Source organism: Rhododendron vialii, chromosome 1a (assembly GCF_030253575.1).
Source record: "Rhododendron vialii isolate Sample 1 chromosome 1a, ASM3025357v1".
Lineage (NCBI taxonomy): Eukaryota > Viridiplantae > Streptophyta > Magnoliopsida > Ericales > Ericaceae > Rhododendron > Rhododendron vialii.
Genome location: NC_080557.1, coordinates 15,371,190 through 15,397,889, shown reverse-complemented (window position 1 = coordinate 15,397,889; position 26,700 = coordinate 15,371,190). Strand labels below are relative to the sequence as shown.

Below are 26,700 nucleotides of genomic sequence, written 5' to 3'. Positions count from 1 at the left end.
TTTTGTAAATAAAGCTCTGAATCATAAATAATAATAAGAAAGTGCTACACCATATTCATGCACGATTGTTTACAAATCAAATTTGGAAAATACAACGACAAGTCCCCACCAGTACTGGGGCATGCTATTTGACGAACGCAGGTTTATTTAGACATATTCACGTCTGAAGATGAGCTTAAAGTGCCAAACTTTGATACCGGTACCGGCCGGCATAGGAATCGACTTCTTTTCTTCGAGAAAAAGACATCATTTAACGAGAGCGCACGCATATCTATTTAAGTTTGGTCGTAGGGACGCTACGCAACACAACAGTCTCGACAGTGACACCGGGTCCAAACCCGAGGAGAACGCCCCACTCGAATCCCTCGCCGGTAGTAGTCTTTCGTTGCGCGATCGACCCTTTCCTCATCTCATCCAAAACAAACAGCACGCTTGAACTCCACATGTTTCCGTAATCCCTCAGCACATTCCTGCTCGCCCTCAGCTTTTCCTTGTTCAGTCCCAGTTTCGCGTCGATTTTGTCCAGAATTGGCCTCCCGGCGGGATGAACTATCCAAAACAACGAGTTCCAATCCTCGTAGATATCGTTGTTGTTGTTGTTGTTATTAATAGCAGAACCAAGTGCTTCAACCAAGCAGCACTCATCGATGTTGCTCGAAACAACATTAGACAGCCTCTTGGACAAGTAATAAATAAGTCCAGCCTCACGCAGACGTCCTCCGACTGCGTCCTCGGAATCAGGTAGTACTGTTTGATAAGCAGAATGGATCTCGAACAGAGGTTGCTCGTAACGTCTAACGCCGCGTTCAACGACCCCATTAGTACCACCAGAAGGATCCACGCAGCCGACGATGACAGCTCCAGCGCCGTCACCAAATATCGCGTGCCCCGTGAGAATATCCAAATGGGCGTGCTGCAAAGAAGGCGGCCCGTGGAAAGCGCTGGGCATGATTTCGCAGCAGACAACGAGGACGCGCGACCCGGGGTTGTTCTCGGCCAGATCCTTGGCGAGGCGGAGGACGGTGCCGCCGCCGTAGCAACCCAAGTGGTACAACATGAACCTCTTCACAGAAGGATTGAGGCCAAGGAGTTTGATGAGCTCGTAGTCCACCCCTGGCATTACTGTGCCCAAGGTTGAATGAAAAACGAGGTGGGTGATTCTTGATTTTGGCTGGCCCCACTCATCCATGGCCTTTGTTGCTGCTTCGGCACCAAGTTTTGGTATTTCCATTATTTCCATGTCCAGACGAACATCAAGAGATGAGACCATCTTCTCCCCACCATGATTCATGCTTGGATTTTGCTCCAGTATCTCCTCGTTCACGTGCATGTACCTTTTTTCAATCATTGACTTTTCACCTGCATGCGTACGTGAACCATGCACCAATAAGGTATAGTAAGTAAATCGCCGCACTTGCAATTATAGTATGGGTTATTTTTCTTAAAAGTTCAAAATTTCACTTGGTACCCTCTCAGAGCCCTGGACAGTGTCGGTTTCGATGTTTGGATTATCCAAGCTTGATTCCATGCATTTTTTAAGAGATATTTTCAAGTCCATCCGGTTAGCTAATGCTTAAAAACTCAATCTAATTCAACCCGATGAGCCAAAATACACATCTCAAATCCTAAAAAAAAAGGGCTAGGTTGGGTGGGTAAGAGGGCCAGTGTGTTAATTGCAAGTCCCAGGCATACCTATGAAATTGGACCTTATAATTTTTACGTCAAATATAGGAAAACATCACTAAAAAAATTTCAGAGACGAAGTATAGTTCTCTTGTGCTATCCTAATTACGCATGTAGGAAAAACTGAACTGAAAGAAAAACATTTATTTATGAGTATCATTTATCTTAACAAAGATTTACCAAGTACCTACATTGGTTGTAGCAATTTTTCTTTTTTGAAAGGCAAAAAATAATTTTATTAATCTTTGAAATTGTTACAAAGATTAAAAGAATTGTGACAAAAAGGCATCACAACAAGGAGAATGCATCCCAATTATATTGACACCCAAACCCTTGACAATCATATGCCAAACATAGCCCGAGAGAGAAAAGGTCGGTTAACAAAGTTCTGAAGGAAAAACGGAAATATGCCAAACATGGGTTGTAGCAATAAAGTTGTTGCCAAATAACTTTTTGAAAATTCTACAGGTACCGATGGTTCGTGCACAGATAGTGCAGTGTGTGGGGTCCACTCTGGAATCCCACGCAAATAATTTCAAGGCGTTGAGTAATTTCAAAATAGTTTTATGAGAGGTTCTTGAAACAAAACAGTTCAATCAGACAAATTCAAGTACTCGATCCAATTTTTCAGTTTTTCACTCAGAATTCAGGACATGCAATTGACGCATGCCTTTCTCGAAAGTTTAACGAGAAATTTCAAATAATCAACAACAAAAAAAAAATAACGAGGGACTATTAAATCGGAACAGAGGAAGTATATACTTACACATGCGCTTGAACTTAGCTTTTAAGTCGATCAAGTGGTCGCTTTTGGTAATGCGGAAGTAATAATCCGGATAGTCAGCTTGACGGAAGCAATTCTTCGGATTTGCTGTGCCAATCGCCAGAATCTGAGCTCGTCCCTTCACATTCTCTTTGTGGTTCTCCAAAGCCATTTTTACCCTACTCTCCACTTATTAACTGATCACAACAAAGAAGTGGAGATGGTGGCGATGGAGTTACATATTCTCTAAGCCTAGCTCTCTTTATATACATAAACCCAAGGGCAGATTGTTGTTCACCTTCGTAATGGCATTAGTTATTTTAGATTCAACGTGTGATTTCACGGGGTTGTCTGACACAGAGGTCTCATGACTCATATACAACGTTTTTCACGTACATGGCATAAACAGTGGCGGACCCAGGATATTTCTAAAAATACTTACTTCCTCTGTCCCGAATTCTTGGTCATTTTTCACTTTTTGTGTCACTCAGTTATTTATATGTCACAATCAATAATGTTTTTTTGTGATTTCGAAAGCTTTGTTTAATAGAATTAAGTGAGATCTATCAAACATGATTTATATTTGATATAAATTTTTTTTTATAAATTAAAAGATATAACCAATTTCTTGAGAGGACCAAGAATTTAGGACGGAAGGAGTATATTGTAAAAGCACTTATTTTCACGGGTGGCATCACCGAGATACTTATAGATTAAAGTTCACGGAGACCCCCTCAACTAGGGGTGTACGTGGTCCGAATTGGTCCGGTTATCTAGAAAATCAGTAACCGGACCATTTCAAATTGTACTAGAAAATTGGGGACCAGAACCTAACCAATATATGCATGGAATCTAACCAGAACCAAACTACAAGACCGGTCTAGTTTTGGTTCGGTTCTGGTTCTATCCAATAAGCATCCAAACACTTATTCACAAAATATGAACTCATAAAATTAAAGAAATAAGAAGATAATCCGCTGGAATAGGAAAAGAAGGAAGAAAATAAAAGCTTTCCTAATAAATGAAATTTTATCTCTAAATAAATTAAGTTTAGCAAGGAAAAGATTAACCTATCAAATTCAAATACATATTTAATTACACACACATATGTATATCTATATTTATCTTAGTTTTAAATAGTCCAGTTAGGTTCTAATCACGGTTCATTAATTGAAAACCAGTAACCGAACCAAAATTAAAGGTTCTTATTTTTTGGAACCATAACCTAACCGTGGAACCGCAGAACCTGACCAAATAGGATAATTCGGTCTGGATTGAACCGATTTTATTGTTTGGGTGATTTTCTTGAACACCCCTACCCTCAACTACCACTTTTTTCTCACGGAAACACCATAATAGTTAAAATCGACCATACAGACCCCCTCAATTATAATTGTTAACCAATTAGCACTGTTCTGTTAAAAAGAGTGTCAAGATGAAGGGGTTAGCATAGACATTTTTGTATATATGAGGGGGTCAGTGTGGGCGATTTTTAAGGGATAGAATCATTATTTTTTCTTATTCCGTTAATATAGTTAGCCAATTTTTTATTTCATACAGTTGAGGGGGTCTATATGGAAATTTTAAATATTATGGGGTCTCCATGAAAAAATATTGATAGTTGAGGAGGTCTCCTTGTACTTTTACCATACTTATATTCTACTATTCTAAAAAAATAGTCTGACCACTTTTTGAAAAAAAATTCTTATAAAGTAGTTACAGGTATCTGATCAACTGAAATTTTTGTGTGGATGTAACGACCCGCTCCATCTTTGTACAATATTGTCCGCTTTAGACGCTCAAAGCCCATAGACTTCCCAGGAGGTCACCCATCCCTGGACTACCCCAGGATGAGCACGCTTAACTGTGAAGTTCCTATGCGCTTTGGCTCGTCCTCACGGCTTTAAAAGGCCTAGTACAAGTAGGAGAGATCTTTCTTTATAAACCATGACTTGCCCCCTCCTGTCCGGACGGAGCCTGCTTCCTGCAGTACCGTCGGCCACCGAAAGCGGGGTGTCACAATCTACCCCCCTTAGGGATGTAACGTCCTCGTTGCACAAGTCCAGCAACCTCCCCTGGGGTCCGTGGTAGCAGAGCGCATCCTACTCACCACTTTGCCCAGGGCGGGGCTCTGATACCATTTGTAACGACCTGCTCCATCTTTGTACAATATTGTCCGCTTTAGACGCCCAAAGCCTATAGACTTCCCAGTAGGTCACCCATCCCTGGATTACCCCAGGATGAGCACGATTAACTGTGAAGTTTCTATGCGCTTTGGCCCGTCCTCACGGTTTTAAAAGGCCTTGTACAAGTAGAAGAGATCTTTCCTTATAAACCATAACTTGCCCCCTCCCGTCCGGATGGAGCCTGCTTCCTGCAGTACCGCCGGCCACCGGAAAGCGGAGTGTCACAGTGGATGAATTATTTGACAATCGCTGAAATATGAACGGCTTGGATCATCGAGAAGTGATCTAAATATGTACGAACTGCATTCAGTCTTAAATTGAACTAGAGTTGAGTTAAAAAAAAAAGGGTGATAGAGTGGGGGCACGTGATCCCCATAACCCATGGGAAGTCTGCTCCTGGCCGCATTAAATATTTTAGAATTCAAACTTGTAATTCATGGGTGGTGTACGTAACACATGTCATTGATGGTAGAAAGGCATTGTTGGGTGGGTCCCTCCTAGTTGGCGGGTCCACAAGGGGGCTTATTAATTAAGTCCAAAATGTTATGGGGTTATCTTGTTATTCTTTGAATGACAAAGGGAGAACTTGTAATTTCCACCGTGGGATTACAAAAGTAAGTTAGGAGACTTGTCTCATTTGACTGATGCTGGTTTCGAGAGTAACAGAGAGTTCCAGAGAGTTCCAGAGAGCTGCCAAGAAAAGTGAGGGTTTTGCTTCTTAGTTCAAGCCAAGATCGGACCACTGTTGCTGCTCCGATTTTGATGGGTTTTCAGTATGTTCCATAGTTTGACGAGCTCTACGCACTGATCGCAGCAGATTGGCAAGGTTCTCTCGGGTTCTAGGAGTTTGGGAAATCCACTTGGTGAGACCTAAACTTGTACTCTTTGTTGTTTTTGTTGAAATCCACCTTAGGGTGATGTTTGTATGCCTCTAGTAGCTTGCTAAGGAAGAACTCTTGTTACCCCATTATCATTAGTGGAAGATTTGGTAGCGATTATACTCCCGTGGACGTACCTCTAATTTAGGGGGAACCACGTAAAAATTCCAGTGTCTCGTGGTTTGATTATTCTTGCTTATTTTACTTTCGGCTCCTAGATTGCTTGTTGTTGTTGGTTATTCTAGTTGCGATAATTTAGCCTATTCTCTATTTGCACAAGGAGGGAAAAATATTCATAGTGTTTTGGGTAGTTTTTCTCAACAAGTGGTATCAAAGCTTCTGGTTTGGGAGTGTGCTCGTCTGAATCTTGTGTAAATTTAGAATGGAGGAAAATTCGGGGGCTATGATTAAATTGACTTCCGCTAATTACTCGATATGGAAACCACGAATGGAGGATGTCCTTTACACTAAGGACTTGTATTTGCCGATCAATGGTGATACAAAGAAACCGCAGGGTACAAGTGATGAGGATTGGAAGATAATGAATAGAAAAGCCATTGCCTTAATTCGTACTTGGGTTGATCAAAGCGTGTTTCATCATGTGGCTCAAACCAATGCGTATGAGTTGTGGACGAAACTTGAGGCTATGTATGAGAGGAAAACAACACAAAACAAAGCTTCTTTGATTCGAAGGCTTGTTAATTTGAAGTACAAATTAAGATGGCCGTAGTGTTGCGGAGCACATGAGTGACTTCCAATGGTTGATAAACCAGTTGACTACGATGAAACTAGTGCTAGATGAGGAGTTGCAAGCACTGTTGTTGTTGAGCTCTTTGCCTGATAGTTGGGAAACGCTGGTTGTGACAATCAGCAATTCGGCTCCAAGTGGAATGGTAACCATGGACATGGTGAAAGATGGCATGTTCAATGAAGAGGCAAGAAGAAAAGAGCAAGGTACTTCGGTTGACACTGAGGCTCTTATTGTTCAGAATAGGGGCAGGAGCAGAACTAGAAACTCTCATGGTGACCGTAACAAGTCCAAAGACAAATCAAGAAGCAAGTCAAAAGGAACATCTAAGCCAAGGAGTGAAATCGAATGCTTCCATTGTCATAAAATGGGGCATATGAGAAAGGAGTGTCGAATACTTCAAAAGGAGCTAAAGAAAGGGAAAGGTGGTGAAAGTAGTGGTACAAAAGATACAGCCGCAGTTGCCTCTGATGGAGAAGTTATCATTGTTTGCAATGATGGTTTTGTTAGGCTCACGGGGCAAGACTTGAGTTGGGTGATTGACTCCGGTGCTTCCTTCCATGTTACTTCGCAAATGGACTTTTTCGCATCTTATACACATGGAGACTTTGGCCATGTCCGGATGGGTAATTAAGGTGTGTCCAAGATTGTGGGGATGGGAGATGTTTGCTTAGAGGCCAACACGGGTTGTAAACTTGTGCTCAAGGATGTTCGACATGTTCCCGATATTCGGCTCAATTTGATCTCCGCCGGCAAGCTTGATGATGAGGGGTACAAGAATCAATTTGGTGATGGAAAATGGAAGCTTTCCAAGGGTTCTTTGGTTGTTGCTAGAGGAAAGAAGAGTTCTACTATTTATTTGATGCAATCTAATCTAAGCTAAGCAAAGGGGAGGTGAATGCAATTGAAGATGAAGCCTCCACCGAGCTATGGCACAAGCGGCTCGGTCACATGAGCGAGAAAGGAATGCAAATTCTAGCCCGGAAAGCACTCCTTCCGGAGGTGAAAGATACATGTTTAAAGCATTGTGTTCATTGCTTAGCCGGTAAACAACATAGAGTTGCATTCAATAGAACTCTTGCATCTAGAAAGCCTAATGTTCTAGATTTGGTACACTCTGATGTTTGCAGTCCAATGAAAGTTAGAACACATAGTGGTGCACGTTACTTTGTTACTTTCATTGATGATCATTCTAGAAAAGTTTGGGCTTATGCTTTGAAAACTAAAGATGCTGTGTTGGAAGCATTTAAACTTTTTCAGGTGAATGCTGAAAGGGAAACCGGAAGGACTTTGAAATGTATCCGAAATGATAATGGGGGTGAATACAAAGGCCCGTTTCACCGATATTGCATGGAAAATGGCATCAAGCATGAAAGAACCGTTCCCAAGACACCTCGACAAAATGGCGTGGCAGAAAGAATGAATAGAACAATTGTGGAAAGAGTGAGATGTATGCTCTCACATGCAAAGCTGCCTAAATCCTTTTGGGGTGAGGCAATGAAGACAGCAGTTGCTCTAATCAATCTTTCTCCTTCAGCTCCACTGAATGGTGATGTGCCGGAAAGGTTTTGGTCACGAAAGGAAGTTTCCTATGGGCATTTGAGGGTGTTTGGGTGCAGGGCATTTGTGCATGTTTCGAAAGATGAAAGGTCAAAGCTTGATGGCAAGACAAAGCAATGTATTTTTCTGGGATATGGTGATGAAGAGTTCGATTACAGACTGTGGGATCCAGTTGACAGAAAACTTGTGAGAAGCAATAATGTCGTCTTCTTTGAGGATCAAACCATTGAAGATTTGGACAAAAATGAGAACCAACACCATCACATGAGTACCCAATGAATCTTGATCCGATTCCTCCACCCATGGTGCATGATGATTACGGGGGAGATGTACAAAATGATGATGATGTTGAAGATACTCCTGCAGCTGAGGAAACAAAACAAGAAGTGCAATAAGAACAAGTTCTTTGCGAACCACCTGAAGAAGAACAGTTGAGAAGGTCAACTAGAGAAAGACAACCTTCAAAAAGGTATCCTGTTGATGAGTATGTGATGCTTACAGATTGTGGAGAACCTGAGTGCTACGAAAAAGCTCTAATTCACAAGCATATGGGGGAGTGGATGAAACCCATGCAAGAAGAGTTGAAATCCTTACATGAGAACCACACTTATGACTTGGTGAAATTACCTAACGGTAAGAGAGCTCTTAAAAACAAGTGGGTGTATCGCTTGAAGACTGAAGAGAAAAGCTCACAGCCACGGTACAAGGCAAGGTTGGTTGTGAAGGGTTTTGGCCAGAAAAAAGGCATTGACTTTGAAGAAATTTTCTCACCGGTGGTGAAGATGCCGTCTATACGAGTTGTTCTTGGGTTGGCCGCTAGCTTGAATCTTGAGATTGAGCAGCTTGATGTAAAGACTGCTTGCCTTCATGGTGATTTGGAGGAAGAAATTTACATGGAACAACCGGAGGGGTTCAAAGTCAAAGGCAAGGAGAATTTAGTTTGTAAACTAAAGAAGAGCTTGTATGGGCTAAAGCAAGCGCCACGACAATGGTACAAGAAGTTTGATTCGTTCATGGTTGAACATGGGTATAACAGGACTTCTTCGGATCATTGTGTGTTTATGAAGAAATTCTCCGATGATGACTTCATCATTTTATTGCTCTATGTGGACGATATGTTGATCATTGGCCACGATGCGGGAAAAATTGAGGGGTTGAAAAATGAACTTGGCAAATCCTTTGCTATGAAGGATTTGGGTCCTGCAAAGCAAATTCTTGGCATGAAGATCACCCGTGATAGGAAGAATGACAAGCTTTGGCTATCACAAGAAAGGTACATTGAAAAGGTGCTTGAAAGGTTTAACATGAGTAAGGCTAAACCGGTTGACACTCCGCTTGCTAATCATTTCAAACTTAGCTCCAAGCAAAGTCCGGCAAGTGAGAAGAAAAAAATTGAAATGAAGAATGTTCCATATGCATCGGCGGTTGGCTCGTTGATGTATGCAATGGTATGTACTAGGCCCGACATTGCCTATGCGGTTGGTGTGGTAAGTCGATTTCTATCTAATCCGGGAAATGATCATTGGGCTGCAGTGAAATGGATTTTGCGTTATCTCCGCGGTACTTCCAAAATGTGTTTATGTTTTGGAAATGGTAAGCCTTTGCTTAAAGGCTATACGGATGCCGATATGGCGGGAGATATTGACTCTAGAAAATCCACTTCGGGCTACTTGCTGACTTATTCAGGGGGAGCCGTATCTTGGCAGTCCAAGTTGCAGAAATGTGTTGTATTATCTACCACTGAGGCCGAGTACATTGCAGTAGCAGAGGGCTCCAAAGATTTGCTATGGGTGAAAAAGCTTTTTCAAGAATTGGGCTTTGAACAAGAAAGGTATGTTCTCAATTGTGACAATCAAAGTGCTATTCATTTGAGCAAGAACCCAACTTTTCATTCACGGTTAAAACACATTGATGTGCGTTATCATTGGATTTGTGAGGCGTTGGATGAAAAATTGTTGCAGGTTGAGAAAATCCATACGGACAAGAATGGTTCCGATATGTTGACTAAATCTTTGCCCAAGGAGAAGCATGTCTTTTGTTGTTACCAAGCGGGGTTGGTTGAACCCCCCCACCTAAGTCGGGAGGGGCAGATTTGTTGGGTGGGTCCTTCCTAGTTGGTGGGTCCACAAGGGGGCTTATTAATTAAGTTCAAAATGTTATGGGGTTATCTTGTTATTCTTTGAATGATAAAGGGAGAACTTGTAATTTCCACCATGGGATTACAAAAGTAAGTCAGGAGACTTGTCTCATTTGACTGCTGCTGGTTTCGAGAGTAACAGAGAGTTCCAGAGAGCGGCCGAGAAAAGTGAGGGTTTTGCTTCTTAGTTCAAGCCAAGATCGGACCACTGTTGCTGCTCCGATTTTGATGGGTTTTCAGTATGTTCCATAGTTTGACGAGCTCTACGCACTGATCGGAGCAGATTGGCAAGGTTCTCTCGGGTTCTAGGAGTTTGGGAAATCCACTTTGTGAGACCTAAACTTGTACTCTTTGTTGTTTTTGTTGAAATCCACCTTAGGGTGATGTTTGTATGCCTCTAATAGCTTGCTAAGGAAGAACTCTTGTTACCCCATTATCATTAGTGGAAGGTTTGGTAGCGATTACGCTCCCGTGGACGTACCTCTAATTTAGGGGGAACCACGTAAAAATTCCGGTGTCTCGTGGTTTGCTTGTTGTTGCTTATTTTACTTTCGGCTCCTAAATTGCTTGTTGTTGTTGGTTATTGTGGTTGCGATAATTTAGCCTATTCTCTATTTGCACAAAGAGGGAAAAATATTCATAGTGTTTTGGATAGTTTTTCCCAACAGGCATTCGGTCTAACAACATCAGACCACACTTAAACACTATCGGGAGAAATGATGGCCAATAACTAAACTACTCTTCCAAGGTGCTAACCTACCTTACTGACTTTCGTTGATTAAAAAAAAAAAGAAAACACAGAGGTCATTGATGAAACAGTGATCAATGGACGGACGTGTCTCTCTCGATGGGGTCATCCGAAGAAGCATATATAGATGCATTGATTTAGAAACATCAACGGACGAATAAATTTTAAAGCCGCGAGGGACGCATTGAATACATAAAATAATTAGATATTTATCAAACTTTGTTTTTTAATATAAAAGAGTACTGGAGGAGTGTATGTAGTATTTTTATTAGTTGTCGGGTTCATATTTATTGGTTAACGTAATTATCAAATCAAATCAAATCAAATCAAATCAAATAATTACCCAAAAAAAAATTATCAAATCAAAATTTATAAAAGGACTTGAAAAGGATGAGAGATTAATATAATTAATGATGCATAAAATTAACTATGCTTGCATGGAGGATGCAAAGTGTCGGATTTTGTAGGCTAATTAATTAGGTGAGTTGCACGTGAAGAGTTTGAAGCATGCAAGGAAGGAGAGATGGAGGTCCAATCTCAAGTTGAGCATGGTGCTGTGTGGCATGTTCGAGCCGTCCGTTCGGCAATTCATCAAACTGAGGAGAGATGGAGGTCCAATCTCAAGTTGAGCATGGTGCTGTGTGGCATGTTCGAGCCGTCCGTTCGGCAATCCATCAAACTGTCTGTGCGGCATGAGATTTGGACCGTTGATAGTCAAACGGACGATTTGGATGCCGCAAACCACGGTGTTGTGTGACTAGTACACAACACCTTCTCCCGGTAGCCCTTTAATTAAAGACCATCAGAAGGAGGACAATCTGACCAATGTGGGGAATGTTGAGGATTTTTTCCCTTCCTCCAACATTGGGAGCCGTGAAATTGGTCTGCAGAGAAAGCATTCTTGGCGAGAGATCATCCCTTGATGCTATTCATATAAAATGGAGAGGAGATTTGAAGGTTGAAGAGGAAGATTAAAAAGAAGAAACCTCTTCCGGAGCTTGGGGTTAAAACCGACAAATCAATTCTTAGAAATAAGAAGGTCCTTTCTCCTTCATTATCTTCCGATGACATCCAGAATATGAACTCATTTCTTTTTAAGGAAGCTCATAAGACGATGGATTTAGGTGTTCGGTTGGGCGTTAAACTTAAAGGGGAGAGAAACTTTATTTTAATGAATTTTGTTGAAATAGAGAAGGCCGAATTAGCAGAAAGAATCAACGTTCTTGATGATTTAGAGGAAGATGACGATTTCAAGGAACGTGTCTCTCTTTCTTTGGATTTTTAAACCGAGGTTTGGTGCTTTGGGGTTTTTTCTCTTGATTTTCGGTTATGTTCCTTCCGGTTGTTGTTTTGAGTTTTGGTGGTTGTTGTAGGTTAATGGTTGTTATTCTCTCGATTTCTTGGTTGCTTTGCTTATAGTTTCGTTTGGGTTGTTTTAGAGGGTGTTGTGGTTTTGGTTGACTTCTTGCCTTTAGTTGGGTTTGGTTTTCAGGTGGCGTTATTCTGGTGTACCTGTGATCCATTGAATCTTTGTACGTAATCATTTTAAAATATTTATAAATCTTTTTTTCCCAATAAAAAATAAAATGACATGTGATAGTGCATGGTTTGGTGAACCCAAAGTGAGACAAAATTGTCAAGGAAGCAAGATAGACGAGCTAGAATAAGAAATATAGGACACACTCATCAAAAGAGTGTATTGTGAGGGGAATAAAAGTATTCTCTTGTGGTTTTGGGAGAGATTAATTTCGGGGGGAAATCATTTGGGAAGAGGAGGAAGGAGTTTTGAGTTCGATGGAGTTAGAGTGGTGAAATTTCAATAGAGTGTCATTTCAATGTACAATTGTAATGAATTAAAAAGCAAAAATCTTATGATATAATAAGTATATGTTTCGATAAAAATATATGTCGAATAAGCCGGTCCTCCGGAATTAAAATCCTGGCTCCGCCACTGTTGACAGTGGGGCTAATGTATTTAACGGCTATGACAAAAATCAAATATTTGTCATGCACCGGATCCCAAGTAAATTCTCCTAAGTTAGCTACTTAGATGGATTCACCTAGACAATAAAAACAAGTGAAGGCTCACCGAAGCTAACCTTGCCGTATAATACTTAGGGTTTCGTTCATCTCATTTATCCGGTTCCCGTCGGCCGCCCTTAGCTAAAGTCCATTAGGTTGCCCAAAAAAACACTGGTCCCCCTAGGTTGTCCTTCTCCCAAGGGTCCCGGTAGGTCGCTCCTAACTTGTCACCACATTTCCATCTTTGTTCCAGTTATCTTATCAACATCTACTTGTTTTCCCCAAGTCCGTAAAGCACACAGTGCACCTAGGGGTGGCAAATTGAACCCAGATCCATTAACAAACTCATACCCATCAATTAAAAAATAGACCAAACCCAACCCATTTATTAGTTGGGTAAAAATGGGTCCAAACCTAGCTAACCCATTATTAGTTGGGTCTTAATTGGGCATCAATTTGGTCAACTTAAATAACCCAATGGGTCAAAGTAACCCACCAAAATTCCCGTCTCATTACCAGGTTTCACTGGGAATGAAGGTTGCACAAAGGCTCGGTAAACTGCAGAAGAACGGGTGGAAGCCCCGACGTACAATAGTCTTTTAAAATTGCGCCGACGGGGAGTATGGCATGGTCTCTCTCTCTCTCTCAATTTTTCTATGCTAAATCACATGTGACCAAAAATATTTTGGACAGTCCGGATTAAAAATCAATTGTGATCGGTAACAATTATTTCTCTTCTATTGATTGCGCGAATGGACTGGTGAAATTGCGCTACACCGTAAATAAATTTCTCTCGTGGTAGTCTTGCATAGGGTTTAGATTAAAAAGTTAAGTGACTTTTTTTGTCCTTATTCAATTTTTTTGTTTTGCGTCAAGCTTTTGTGACTTATTAATTCGTTTCGACAAAAGGAATCGGAAAAGTAAAAAAATTTGATCAAAACTTATAATTTTTTGTACAAAGACAAAAAAATTTACTTATTCTTGTCTTTTTGAAAAAAATTTATGAGTTTCGATCATATATAATTTTTTACTTTTCCGATTTTTTCTCGACGAGATGAATCACTAAAGTCACAAAAGTTTGATGCAAAACTATCAAATACGAAAAATATTTGAATAAAGACAAAAAAAGTTACTGTTTAGTCTGGAAATACCTTAGTTATTTTAAAATTTAATATATATGTAACTGGGCTAATGGACAGATCAAGTTCAATTTTAAATAAATGGGTCTGGTCTGGTCTAGTCGGGTCGGGTATGTGTCATTGACCTCATAACTAATGGGTTTTAAATGGGTCAATAACCCATTAGAGACCCAACCCACTTACAACTTACTCAATTTGGTTAAAACCCGTCTATTTGACACCTCTTGTGCACCTAAGTACTTTCTAAGTTCAAGATAACACCAGAGGTCAACCTGCAATTGATAAACAATTAGTAGTACAGCTCACACAAGTAATGCGAACAGTAAGCACGTAAACATTACGGATTTTTTTTTTGAATATGTAAACGTTACGGATTCGAGTATGTGACTTTTGGGTTTAATTATAATTTAATCAACACTGCGGTTCACATAATCATTTATTCAACTTAAGGGGTTGAATTGTAATTTTGTATATCATAGGGTGATTTAGTAATTTAGTAAATCTAAGGGGTTATATGTATTTATGAAGCTCTCAGATCTGTCTTCTTTACCACGTAAATTACTAAAATCGGTTGATTCCAAATTGTATATTTTTTTCCTTCTTAGGCAGGTTTCTTTTGGACATGTATTGGTTATTTGCTTTCGTATCTAAATGCAATTTTTAGGGGTTATCGATATTTGTTCTTTAAATTGTAATGATACTACTACAAGTTACCGAAAACACAAATGTCCCGGAGTACCAAGTGGCATGTTCTACGTCGTGTTCTTGGCCAACAAATTATCACTACAGATACTAAGTGAGTCAACTCTTATCCCCCAACCGCTCAACAAGAGAGGATGATTATGTGTCACTCATGAAATTATGTGAACATGTAACATGGTAGTCTAGAACTATTGAATAATTTACTCATTTCTTTGTCCTTGGCATTGCCATGATTAGCATTAAAGAGATGTGATGTGCATACACAATCCAGTGGTGGACCTGGAATCTTGCGACTTTGTAGTCACTTGAAATTAGACAGCGTAAAATATTCGACACTATTTTAGGAAAGGTAATTGATATCTATACTCCAAATTGATGCAAAGACTTTTTTTCGTCTTTTAGCGGGTGAATTTATGAAACAGTCTCTAAAATTTATAAAAAAGTGTATGCATATATGTTGGGACTGTTTTGTAAATTCATCCGCTAAAAAAAAAAAAAAAGAAAAAAAAGAGTGTCTGCATTATTTTATAAAGAGTATAAAAATCAATTTCCTTTAGAAAAAGGGCAGTAATTACTTATTCTACCAACTGAGTTAGTAGTCATCTTCATGAAACAGTATGGTGTCTCAAGACCTTGCAAGGTGGCGAGTGACGTGTATAAAAGTTGGGAGATCATAATATTTCGTTGCACGTTTAATGTCTACAAAAGTAATACTTTGGTTATGGAAAACTATGCAAGGTATAGTAGTACCACTAATTTTAAATAATCCATTTTGAGCCATGATTATGGGCTCCAACAAATTATTGGGCCAGTAGTCTATATGAGGCATTATACTGTAGTTGATTTCCAGGAGTGCATGTTCGAACAATAAATTTAACATGCATGGTTAAAGTATTTCGCGTTTTTGGTTGTTATCTTCTCAAGGGACTAATGAGCTTTAGGTTACCCGTTGGGGGCCTATTACAGGCGCACGACACCGATTGGAACCACAATAAAATTCAAGTCGATTGAGTATATCAATAGATATGATTTTGAACCTATTTACCTTGAGATAATGAGTTTCGCGTGATCTAGTGTCAGAATTTTTTTTTCTCCTGATGAATGGACATGGAAAACATATCTATCTATATCCTGCCAGACATAATTTTTTGCCAGGATCAATGTTCTTGAGGAGATCGATCTACAAGGTGAATTGCTCCAATTAATCATTGTTATAACTAAAATGATGGTGTAGTCTAGTTTTACTTACTTATTCAAATAAACTTATAAGATGATGGAATTCTGAAATTTATCTTCGAATGATAGAGGATTGATCTGGTAACGTACTCATGAAACATTTGAAACAAAGAAATTCTACGTAGCACTGACACGGACACGTGACATGACTTGACCGACACTCCGACATGCGAATTTTAAAAAAATGGAGGACACGACACGTTAGGAGACACAACAATCTCTTCTTCTTTCTTTTTTTTTTTGCTTGATCAGTTCTACGCCAGACGTGCTCGGACGCTACTTGTAAAATTCCATGACCCACATGTTGCAGACAAAGCATTCCAATCTGATGCCAGAAAACCCAGCTCCAGCTGCCAGTGCAAGAAACTCTTGTTGCGTCCGCTCCTTCCCTCTAGAGTGTTTTTTTTTTTTTTTTGAAACATGATAGAAATGCATTGATAAAAGGATGGAGTTATAGAGTTACAGATACAATAAAACATAAAGGGGAACAACAAGGACAACAAAATAAGTAAAGGGGTTAAATAAACAAAAAGAAATGGCCCGTGGTAGCTCCTGTCCAAAACGGAATTCCCCGTGCTGCTGGAAATGTAGAGGAGGACTGCAACGCCCGTTTGGCTAGGCAGTGGGCTGGGTGTGCGTCCTTGCGATCAACTTTGGATAACCTGCAAAAATCGAGCTTCGAGAGTTCCTGCCGAAGGTTGTGCAACAAAAATACATCCGCATAATGGGGCTCAGATCGGCCCGCTAGCTGCAAAATGGCATTTAAGCAATCAGAGTAGAGGAAAACATTAAAGTGGTGATGTAAAGCCCATGTAACAGCCAGAAGTAAGGCCATAAGTTCCGTTTGGAGGGGGGTTGAGCTGCAGCAAGACACGAAACATTGCTGAATAATATTGCCATTCGGATCATATGCCTAAAAACCCAACCCACTTTTTGAGGATCCCTCTTTCCACGCACCATCAACGGTGATATGAGCCACCCGTTGATCCAAAAGGATGAATGGCGGGTAGGGCTGAATAACAAAGGATGGAGGGGGTGGCAGCCTTGGCGAAGGTTGGGCCGAACGACGTAGTGCACTAGAATTCCATAGGGACGAGCGTTTGAACCAGAGAGCATTATCAGTAGCGAGAGCCTGAGCTGTTCCAGGTGTGAAGGACTCGCCAGAAAAGACAGTTGCATTCCGAGATTTCCAAATAGCCCAGAGCATGCCAATGTAGTTGAAGAATCGGTCTTGGTCATGTGGGGAAGCAGTCAAACAGATAATCCCATCCAGTAACCATGTTTTAAAGCATGACGGCTGGGTAGGAATTCGAAACGTAGAAGTAGTCCAAAGTGGTTGAGTGACCGGACATGAAAGAAAAAGATGCTCCGGGCTTTCATCCTCGCAGAGGCATAAGGGGCAGGTGGGAGAGAGATGGTGGAGCCGAGAGCAGAGATTGAGCTTGACCGGTAAAATACCTCTCACACACTTCCAAAGGAAAATTTTGAGACGTTCGGGAAGAGCTAGGCGCCACACAATTGTCCAGATATTAACCCCATTGTGAAGGTGTTGCGAATCCAATCTGGAGGGGGAGGCTTTTTGCTGATCATAAAGAGTCCGATAGCCCGATTTAGAAGAGTATTGGCCTGAGGGAGTATAGGGCCACACCCGTCGATCTGCGCTTGGGGCTGAAGGCAGTGGAATGGCCAAAATCTTTGGAATAATGGTTTCAGGAATGATGTCACGGATTTTAGCAATATTCCAAGTGAGACCTTCTGGAGTTGAAGTAAGTAGGCTAGATACGGTTAAGGTGGTTGGACCAGTAAAAAGGATAACATGACTAAGGGGTTTAGGGAGTTGTGGGATCCACTGATCCGAGTATAGATTGATGGATTCTCCATATCCCACAGTCCATGCTAAATGACTGGTAATGAGTTCTCGTCCATAGAGGAGACTTTTCCATGCCCAAGAAGAGGAGGGGAGAGGTTTGACACGAAGTATGTGGGTCCGGGAACAATATTTCGGTAAGAGGATTTGTGAGACTAGAAGAGATGGGTTAGTGAGAATGCGCCAAAACTGGTTGGCCAAGAGGGCCCGATTGAGGAGACGGAAGTCACGAATTCCCAAGCCTCCGTCGCACTTGTAGGCCGAAATTTTGTCCCAAGAAAGCCAATAAAGTGGTTTCCGATCCCCCGTCTTCCACCAAAAAGCTGCGGAAATGGCATTGATTTTGTCACAAATGGCGAAAGGAAGTTTGTAGGATGAGCAAAGGTAGATCGGGAGAGAGGATAGAATCGATTGAATGAGGGTTAATTTGCCTGCTTGGGATAGTGTGTATTTCCAACCTGCCAATGACTGCCGGGTCTTATCAATGATGAATTGGAAACAAGCTCTTTTGTTTTTGGAGACCCCTAAAGGAAGGCCTAAGTAAGAGGCCAAATCGGCACGGACGGGGATATGGAAAAAACTTTGAAAGCGACGGCGAAACGCATGAGGAATGTTTTTGCTGAGGGTGATAGAGGATTTTTGGTGATTGATGCTTTGACCGGAGAAAAGGCTAAAGTGGAGAAGGGTGTCCCGAAGTTTGGCACAACTCAAGAGCGTGGGCTGGAAAAAGATGAGACAGTCATCTGCAAAGAAAAGATGGGACAACGAAGGGCCAGTAACAGAGAGCTTGAGACCCTTACATTGCTTGGTTTGGTCCAGGTGGTTGAGAGCAGAAGAGAGAGCTTCCATGTAAATGATAAAAAGATAGGGTGACAGGGGGTCACCTTGTCTTAGACCTCGTTGGGGATGGAAACGCTGAGACGGGGTACCATTGATCAAAACAGAGAATGATACAGTGGAGTAACATTGATGGAGGAGGCGAAGCCAATTGTCAGGGAAACCCATTTTAGTAAGAATAGCATGTAAGAATTTCCAGCTGACTCTGTCAAAAGCCTTACTCATATCAAGTTTGAGTGCCGCCATATATTTGTGTCCCTTTGTCCGCTTGGCAACTAGGTTGGAGAATTCACTGGCAAGAATGGAACTGTCGGAGATCTGCCGGCCATGGACAAAAGCATTCTGTGTTGGGGAAACGTACGAGGGGAGGATGTGCTTCAATCTGTTAGCAACGATTTTGGAGATGATTTTGTATAGCACATTACAAAGGCTAATGGGCCGGAAGTCCCCCGGTGAAGCCGGGGATGGGACTTTTGGGATTAGGGCAATGTGCGAGTAGTTTATTTCCTTTAAGAGATACCCAGAGTTTAAGAAGGAGAGGGCCGCGGTGGAGATGGACGGACCAATAAGTTCCCAGTGATGATGATAAAAGCAACCCGATAAGCCATCTGGGCCTGGAGCTTTAGTCCCGCCGATTTGGAAGGCAGCGGTTTTAACCTCTGCGGCCGTAAACGGTTTGTTGAGCCAGGTCAAATGGGTGGTAGAGAGATGATTGTCAAAGTGGGGCCAGCCCTCCCAGTTGTCCATGACCAGATCCGGTTGCAGGTCAGAGAAGAGGTCTTGAAAGTAACTTGTAAAAACCTGATTGATGGTGTCCGAATTTTCTACCCACGTTCCTTGAGAGTTGTTGATCCCTTTAATACGTGTCCCCTGAGAACGGATACGGCTTGCCCGATGGAAAAATGTGGTGTTTTTATCTCCAAGAGCTAGAAAACGGGTTTTGGAATGTTGGGACCAAAAGATTTCTTCTTAGGATAGGAGATCTTCAAGATTTGCTCTAACGACAGCTTCTTGGTCAAAATTAAGGTGGATTGTGAGAGCAACTTGGCATGCCAAGAGCTGACCTCGGGTTTCAGAGATGCGAGATGCCAAGTTACCAATACCACTAGAAGCCCAAGAAATTAGATTTTTCCGAGTGAGGCAAAGTTTTTGGACGGTTTGATATAGAGGGGACCCTGGGAAATCAGATGACCATGATTGTCGGACTATGCTGAAGTAGTTCTCATAGGACGTCCAAAACTTTTCAAACTTAAACTGTCGGCGGCGAATAGACCTTGGCAGACTGGTATACAGAAGGATTGGGGAGTGATCAGAGCCGTGGATGGGAAGGTTGGTAACAGAGGTAACCAAGCCAAGAGAGGGCCAGTCACCATTAATAAAGCCGCGATCTAATCGTTCAAAGGTGCATTGGGGAGCCTGCCGGTTGCTGGTCCAGGTAAAGTGAGGTCCTGCTGAAGGGAGCTCTGTCAAGCTAAGGTTGAAAAGGAACTGAGAAAAGTTGGTAGAGCCTGGGAGATTGGACGGTGAGGGGCTCAGTCTATCAGTGGGATGAAGCACTTGATTAAAGTCCTCGACACAAAGTAAAGGCCCAGAATCAGGGCTCACAAGGGATACAATTAAGCTCCAAACTGCCGGGCGTTGGTGACGGTAGGGGGAACTGTAGACAAGGGCAAGATGCCAGGTCAAGTTGAAATCATCCGTGACTGAGAGGAGGATAAGGTTTTTGCACAAGTGGAGGACAGACACCATAAAATTGGATCGCCAACCGACCCACAATCCTCCACGGAGGCCTTCGGGGTCACAGCCCGTGGAGGAAGAGAATCCTTTATTACGAAGAATTTGATTGACGTTAGAGACAGTCGTTTTGGTTTCCATGAGAAAGAGAAAGCCAGGCCGCTTATCTTGGATTAGGCGTCCAAGGGTATGAACAGATATGGGGTGGCCAAGTCCCCTACAGTTTCAGCTTAGGAGAATCATTGTTGTTGCTGTGGCTGAACTGACGCAGCCACAGTAGCGATGGAGTTTAAATCTCCAACAAAAGTGGTAGAGGAGTGGGTGAGAGAACTTAGAGCAACCGGATTGGATGGCCAGCAATGACCAGAGTTAAAAGGTGTTACAGATATGGGGGTTGGGACCTCAATCGATGTTGGCCCATACGAGTGGCGAAAAGTCGTACGATGGCAATATGTAGCAGTACTAGCAGATATGGGGCCATCAAAAGTGGGTGCATGGTGCGAGTGAAGATCCGAATGATCATAAGCAGCAGAAGAAGTAATGGAGGCTGGAGAGTGACAAGAGGGAGGTATACCTGGGGGATTACCCAAATCGGGTAACCTAGCAAGCTCTATGAACGGGTCCGGATCAGGAATGAGGAAAGCACCGTCAATGGCATTGAGGTCCTGGCAGCGACGTTTGTTGGAGGCAGCTAGGGGCTCCTGGCGTTGCCGTTTGGATGGCCCAACATCAGAGGAAAAAGCAACCAGAGTAGGCACGGTCGGGGTCTCAGTGTTCAACCCAGTAATTTTAGAATCTTCATCGGGCCCGGAAGCAGATGGTGAAACTGGAGCAAGCCTAGGCCCAATATCAACCATACCAGCCAAAAGAGGTCTGATTGGTGGTCTAACAGAAACAGCTAGGTTAGGCCCACTAAGAGAAGGAATATGGAGAGCACTCAAGGGAGAAGATCCAGAAGAGGGATCCCCATAGTTAGTTCGTTTAGGTGGGCCTTCCCCAACGTCGCTGTCAGGGTGTTTACGAACACGAACTAGGTGATCAGTGAGGCATGTAAGACCCAAATTGTTGAGCTCCTCTTCAAAAGCGACGTTGAGACCGAAATGATGCTCTACACGAGTGGGGTTTGCCAGGTTGTGAAGGGCCTCAGCATCTGAAGCAGTGTCAGGATCGTGGGAGCCCGTAGCATACGGGGCCGCTGAGGGATCAGTGGTGGGAGTGGGGGTGGAGTGTTGGGGGGAATCATTGGAGAGGGGTTCAGTAGTGGTGGGGTCAGAGTGAACCTCATCCATATCATCCATGCCTTCAAGCTCAGAAGGGTCGTCTTCATCGGAGGAAGAGAAGATGGCTGTCCTGAGGAAAAAGATGGTTCTAACGCCCAAGATATTTTCCATTTCGATAGTGCCGGTCTCAATGTCAGACCATAGAATCTCTAAACTGGAGGTACGGTTGAGGTTAGAATTTTTGATGGCTTTCAGAGCCCGTTGGTAGAGGAGACGATCCTCCTGAACCCAAAAGGCACTATGAGGGAACTGTTTGGCTTCTTGGATGCGTTCATGGATAAGATCAGCAGCATGGGCATCGGAGTAGGTGCAACGGCGATGCATGTGCCCAACACAGCCGCATTTGAGGCAAACCTTGAAAACACGTTCGTAACCAAAATGGAGCCAAACGGGGTCGCCATTCTTGAGGCGGAGAAAAGCACCAGGGATTAAGGGGCGGAGAATGGGTATTTCAACTCAAACTCTCATGAACTCCAGGTTGTCACGATCAACGGTGTGACGATCGACTGAGATGACAGTACCCAAGAGGGAACCTAAACGAACGACCATGGTAGGAGTCATATACTCCAGTGGTGCCCCCGAGATCTGGACCGACATAGTAGCAGTGGAAAAATCAATATTGTGGAGGGGGCGATCAGCCATCCATGGGCGAAGTTGGAGCAAAGCCCCGTTGATGTTCCATGGACCCGATCGGAGGAGGTCATCATGATCAGCCAGGGATTCAACTTCAATGATGTAAAATCTACCTACTTGGTGACGGACAGTAACTGGACCATCCAGGTGCCAGTTGGCTTTGATTGCAGTTTGCATGTCGTGGACAGAGATAGTGCGGTAGACCACGAACCTTCCAACCAGACAGCCAAACCAGAGCTCTCGTTCATGATGGATGGAGGGCAGATGGGGCTCAAAGACTTCAGGACCAACTCGTGCGTGCAATGGAAGGGGTGGGGTAGGGTTAGGGTTTGGGGAATATTGGGTTTCAGAGTCATCCATGGTGAACCGGCGGCGGAGATTTGGGGGTTGAGGGGGATTAAGCCAGAGAAGGTAGAGGAGGAGAGTGGAGAGTAGGAATAAAAGATAGCTTAAGAGGAGGAGCAAAGGTAGATCGGACATGCAGTGAGGGTGGTCGAGAGTGGGTGTAAGGATATCTGCACACGTTTGCGGATGTGGGAATCAGAGAAACCAAGCCGAAATTGTTGAAGATTTGATATTCCAGGAGTAGGAGCTGATGATTAGCCGATTCCACCGAATTCAGCGGCGAATCGATGGAGGAAACATGAGTAATCAGGGAAGAAAAGCTGCGTGGAAGTGAAAAAGAGAGCAGCCAAAAGCTAGGGTTTTTAGTGGTTCTAGGAAGAACTCCTTGCAAACCGAAAAGTTAGAGAGAGAAAGTCCATAGACTCGTAGAGTTGCTATCTGGCATCGCCGGAACAATTCCCTCCACCACAATTATCTTTCCGTTGTCTGGTAGAGCTTTATGACAGCTCTTCAGTAACTTCACGCAGTGATCATTACTCCAATCATGAAGTATCCACTGTACATATATGATAGCTTAATTTTCATTAGAGTAAGTCTACAGTTACCGATCGGGAAATTCCGATCGGAATCCCGACGCCCCGCCGGGCACGTATTGCCATCATTATTAATTCATCATGTAGTAGTAATAAAAGCACCTAATTAATCACCTTAAGTTCAATTCTTGTGAACTTATTTTTCTTCTTCCTTTAGCGTGTTTTGTTTGTTTTTTCTGAATTTTTGTTAGATTCCCGTCATATAATTTTGGATTAATCATCCGACTCGACGAGAGGAGTCTAAAAAATCCAAAATTATGGCAGAAATTAAAAAAAAGTTCACTAAAGATGAAAAAGTATCAAACGACTGTCTTATTTGTCTAAGGTGTCATCTTATTTGAATTTTTTCAACATCGGTCCATATTTTTATGCTTTTACGATTCGTCTTGTCGAGACGAACAATTTACGACCAAAAGCTAAACAAAAGTTATGGAAGAAAAAGGAAAAGTTCCGATCGATGCATCCTAATAACTAACATGCTTATATATTTTATTAGTATTCCCTCCGTCCCTTTTTAAATGTCCCAATTTGAAAAACATGCAATTCAATAGTCAATTTTCACCTCTATTTTACACTTTTTTCATCAACTTTTTTCTCTAGTTTATACTTTCCACATCAACTTTTACCTCACTTTACCGATTAAATTTTCAAATTAAGTGGACACTTATTTTGGAACAACCCAAAATAAAATAATGAAATAATGGTCATTTAAATAGGGACTGAGGGAGTACGTGACTTCGAAAGAAAAAGGAAATCAACATTGACAATCATTTTTCATATGCACATATTAGGGCCATTAGGCCATACATACGTAATTTGTATGCAATTTCAAACATATCTCCTCCAACATGTTCCACACCTGCACCGAAGTTCTACTACCATTGTTTGTAAGGAGCTAATAATATTTCTCGATAAACATAATTAAATGAAAATGGATATATATATATATATATATATATATATATATATATATATATATATATTCCAGGATAGGGCGGGGCGTGTCAGATAACATGGAGATGGTCAAAATTAATACCCTTGATATGAGGGTATTTGGAGGTGATCAAGTCGAGGGTGACACTAAGACCACCGCCGACATCAACAAGCGTTTGGAGTCGCTCGAAACCCTTGTAGGAAGACTGCAAGATTTTGTTGAGGACCATCGTGGTTTGGTTGATCGTGGCCTTGTTGAATACCTCATTGAACCTGAGATCGTTCCCTAGGTACTCAAATGCATGTGTCCCGTGAACTCTCTCAAATGGGATCCCTCCTTCCAAAACTGCCCCTTTTAACTCGTACCTAGTTGAGTAATTTGGTAGTAAAATTATATCAATTAATTCAAAAATTGGATGTTATTGAGCAGTACCAAATAGTAGTAAAAGAAAACACTAATGATTTGGTCACCATGTCTGAGTATCACATTTAAAGTATTATGTGATGTGGCATACCACTGTATTGATAGCAGTCTGGCCTTAAAATTTTCAAGACTATAGGCGGGATTTGAAAATAGGGCCTTTCATGTTCTAGTATATTAATTAGTTGTTTGACGGAAGAAATTAACAAGCGAGCCTTATAGTTTTGTGGCAAAGTAGTTGTACCACATCTTTAGTACCTCAAGTCGTGAGTGACTCCAAAACTTGGTTTCAAAACCTTTTTTAGGTTCCAAAATTTGGGGGGGGGGGCGGCTGCTGGGCCCAATTTTTTGGGTCCACTCCGGTGTCGTTCCGATGATCGGAATCGTTCATTTTGTAGAACTCGTCGAGTAAAACAACCATGCAAAAAATCAGCTTAATTAGATATCTTTAAGTGCCTGATCGGAACCTTTTTATCTTGAAAAGAATGGATCCGAAACACTGAATCAAATCCACTATAACCCATGGACCGAGAGTTATATGGGCTCTGATCAGGCACTTAACAATATCCAATTAAGCTGATTTTTTGCATGATTGTTCTACTCGACGAGCTCTACAAAGTGAACGATTCCGATCATCGGAACGAGACCGGAGTGGGTCCAGAATCGAGCACAGCAGCCCCCCGATTCCCCCAAAATTTTGCCTTAAAAATGCAAGGGTCCACGGATTGAACTCACAATCCTATGCTCCATACACACACGCCTTACCACAGTGCTACATTAACCTATTTGTAACATAGTTCACATATATAATACTCCCTCCGTTCCTATTTTATAGTCTAGTATTTCATTTTGGGTTGTCCCTTAATAAGTGTCCATTTTGTAAAGTTAGTAGGTAAAAGTTGGTGAATTTTCTATTTTGCCCCTAAAAGTAGATTCCATTTTGAAAAGTTAGTGAGTAAAAGTGTAATGATGATGGGTAAGTTAGAAAAATAGAGGAAAAAGTTGATGTGAAAGGTATAATGATGATGTTTTATTAATAAGTTGGAGTTACGAAGTAGGACACTTAAAAAGGGACGGAAGGAGTATTTAATATATTCCATTATTTGGGGGGTCAAATTATTTGGCCAAGGTTCTAGGCGGTCGCCTGGTGGGCCTTTGCTCAAGGTTAGGCTTGATTGGTAGAATGTGCCCTGTTTGTCATATGGTGGAGCATATTCTATCAATGCAATGGTGACACCTCACATGATATTCAAAATGTTGTACTTAGACATATGGTCACCATTGTATTGCTCGAGAAAAATTGGATGATAATTAGAATACGAACATGAATTAATTACCAGCTATCGTTGAAGACCTTGTCCTGGACCAGGCACAACAGGGGTGCTAACGAGACTCCGTCCTGGTTAGAAACAAAGTACTTGGCCACCGGAGCCAGCCCATACGACCTCCTATCCCCTACTAGTACTGCACGGGAGTCAGAAGGGAGGTCGACAACGGTGCAAGTGAGAATGGAGTGGCTAGCCAGGAATCGTAGCATCCGATCGAGCATTTCTGATGCATCGGGGTTGCGAACGAGGGTATTAGCTGGAAGCTGAGACGCAATCCGAGATGGGGAGAGCTGGGTTCCGGGGCCTGCCTTCGCTATTATATCCAGCACCCGTAGCTCCACCGCTGCCTTCATCACCATTGGCGACAGCGACGAGAAAGCCAGTTCCATGGCATGGCTACACTCAGGGGCGGATTTAATGTAGGCTCAGCTGGGTCACGTGACCTAGCTGAAATGTTAATAAATAGTAAAAATGTTTTCATTTCTCCCAAAAGTTATTTTTGTGGTGTAGTGGTAAGTTCACCGTGTCTTCTCAAGCAGATCCCACGTTCGACTTTTGCTGGGGGGGTCTTTTGCTTTGTTTTTAATGCTCCAAAAGTATTCTCTTTTTCCCAAGTCCTGTGCATAATTTCTCTCACTAAAATTTAATGTTTCAATTTTTTTTTCTCACTGTAACTTACAACTTTCATTTACAATTTTACCAATTCATTAAGTACTAAACTTCAAACATCATTAAAAAGATTTTATTCAATTTTAGAAGTACTAGTGTGGACTTTTTGTTTTTTTATTTTAGATATTTCTGGCAAGTTTGTTCTTCTCTTTTTTTTTTGGGCCCATTACATGATCTTAATTAAAAAACTTAACAATTATTGTAAAAAATATATTTGACGGCCCCATATTTAAGGTTCATCTTTCACTGTGAAATCTT

The 26,700-nt window shown here is 41.9% G+C and overlaps 1 protein-coding gene and 1 pseudogene across 1 annotated transcript; both read right to left on the bottom strand.

The window, feature by feature from the left end:
- On the bottom strand, positions 1–2,710 carry LOC131306416 (chalcone synthase-like). Its single transcript, XM_058332643.1, has 2 exons — positions 2,450–2,710; positions 1–1,359 (listed from the first exon to the last, which is right to left on the bottom strand). The coding sequence occupies exons 1-2, from the start codon at positions 2,616–2,618 to the stop codon at positions 272–274; spliced, it is 1,257 nt and encodes a 418-aa protein (XP_058188626.1). The 5' UTR covers positions 2,619–2,710; the 3' UTR covers positions 1–271.
- Positions 2,711–16,033: 13,323 nt separating this feature from the next.
- On the bottom strand, positions 16,034–26,171 carry LOC131306423 (cathecol O-methyltransferase 1-like; annotated as a pseudogene).
- Positions 26,172–26,700: the final 529 nt, after the last annotated feature.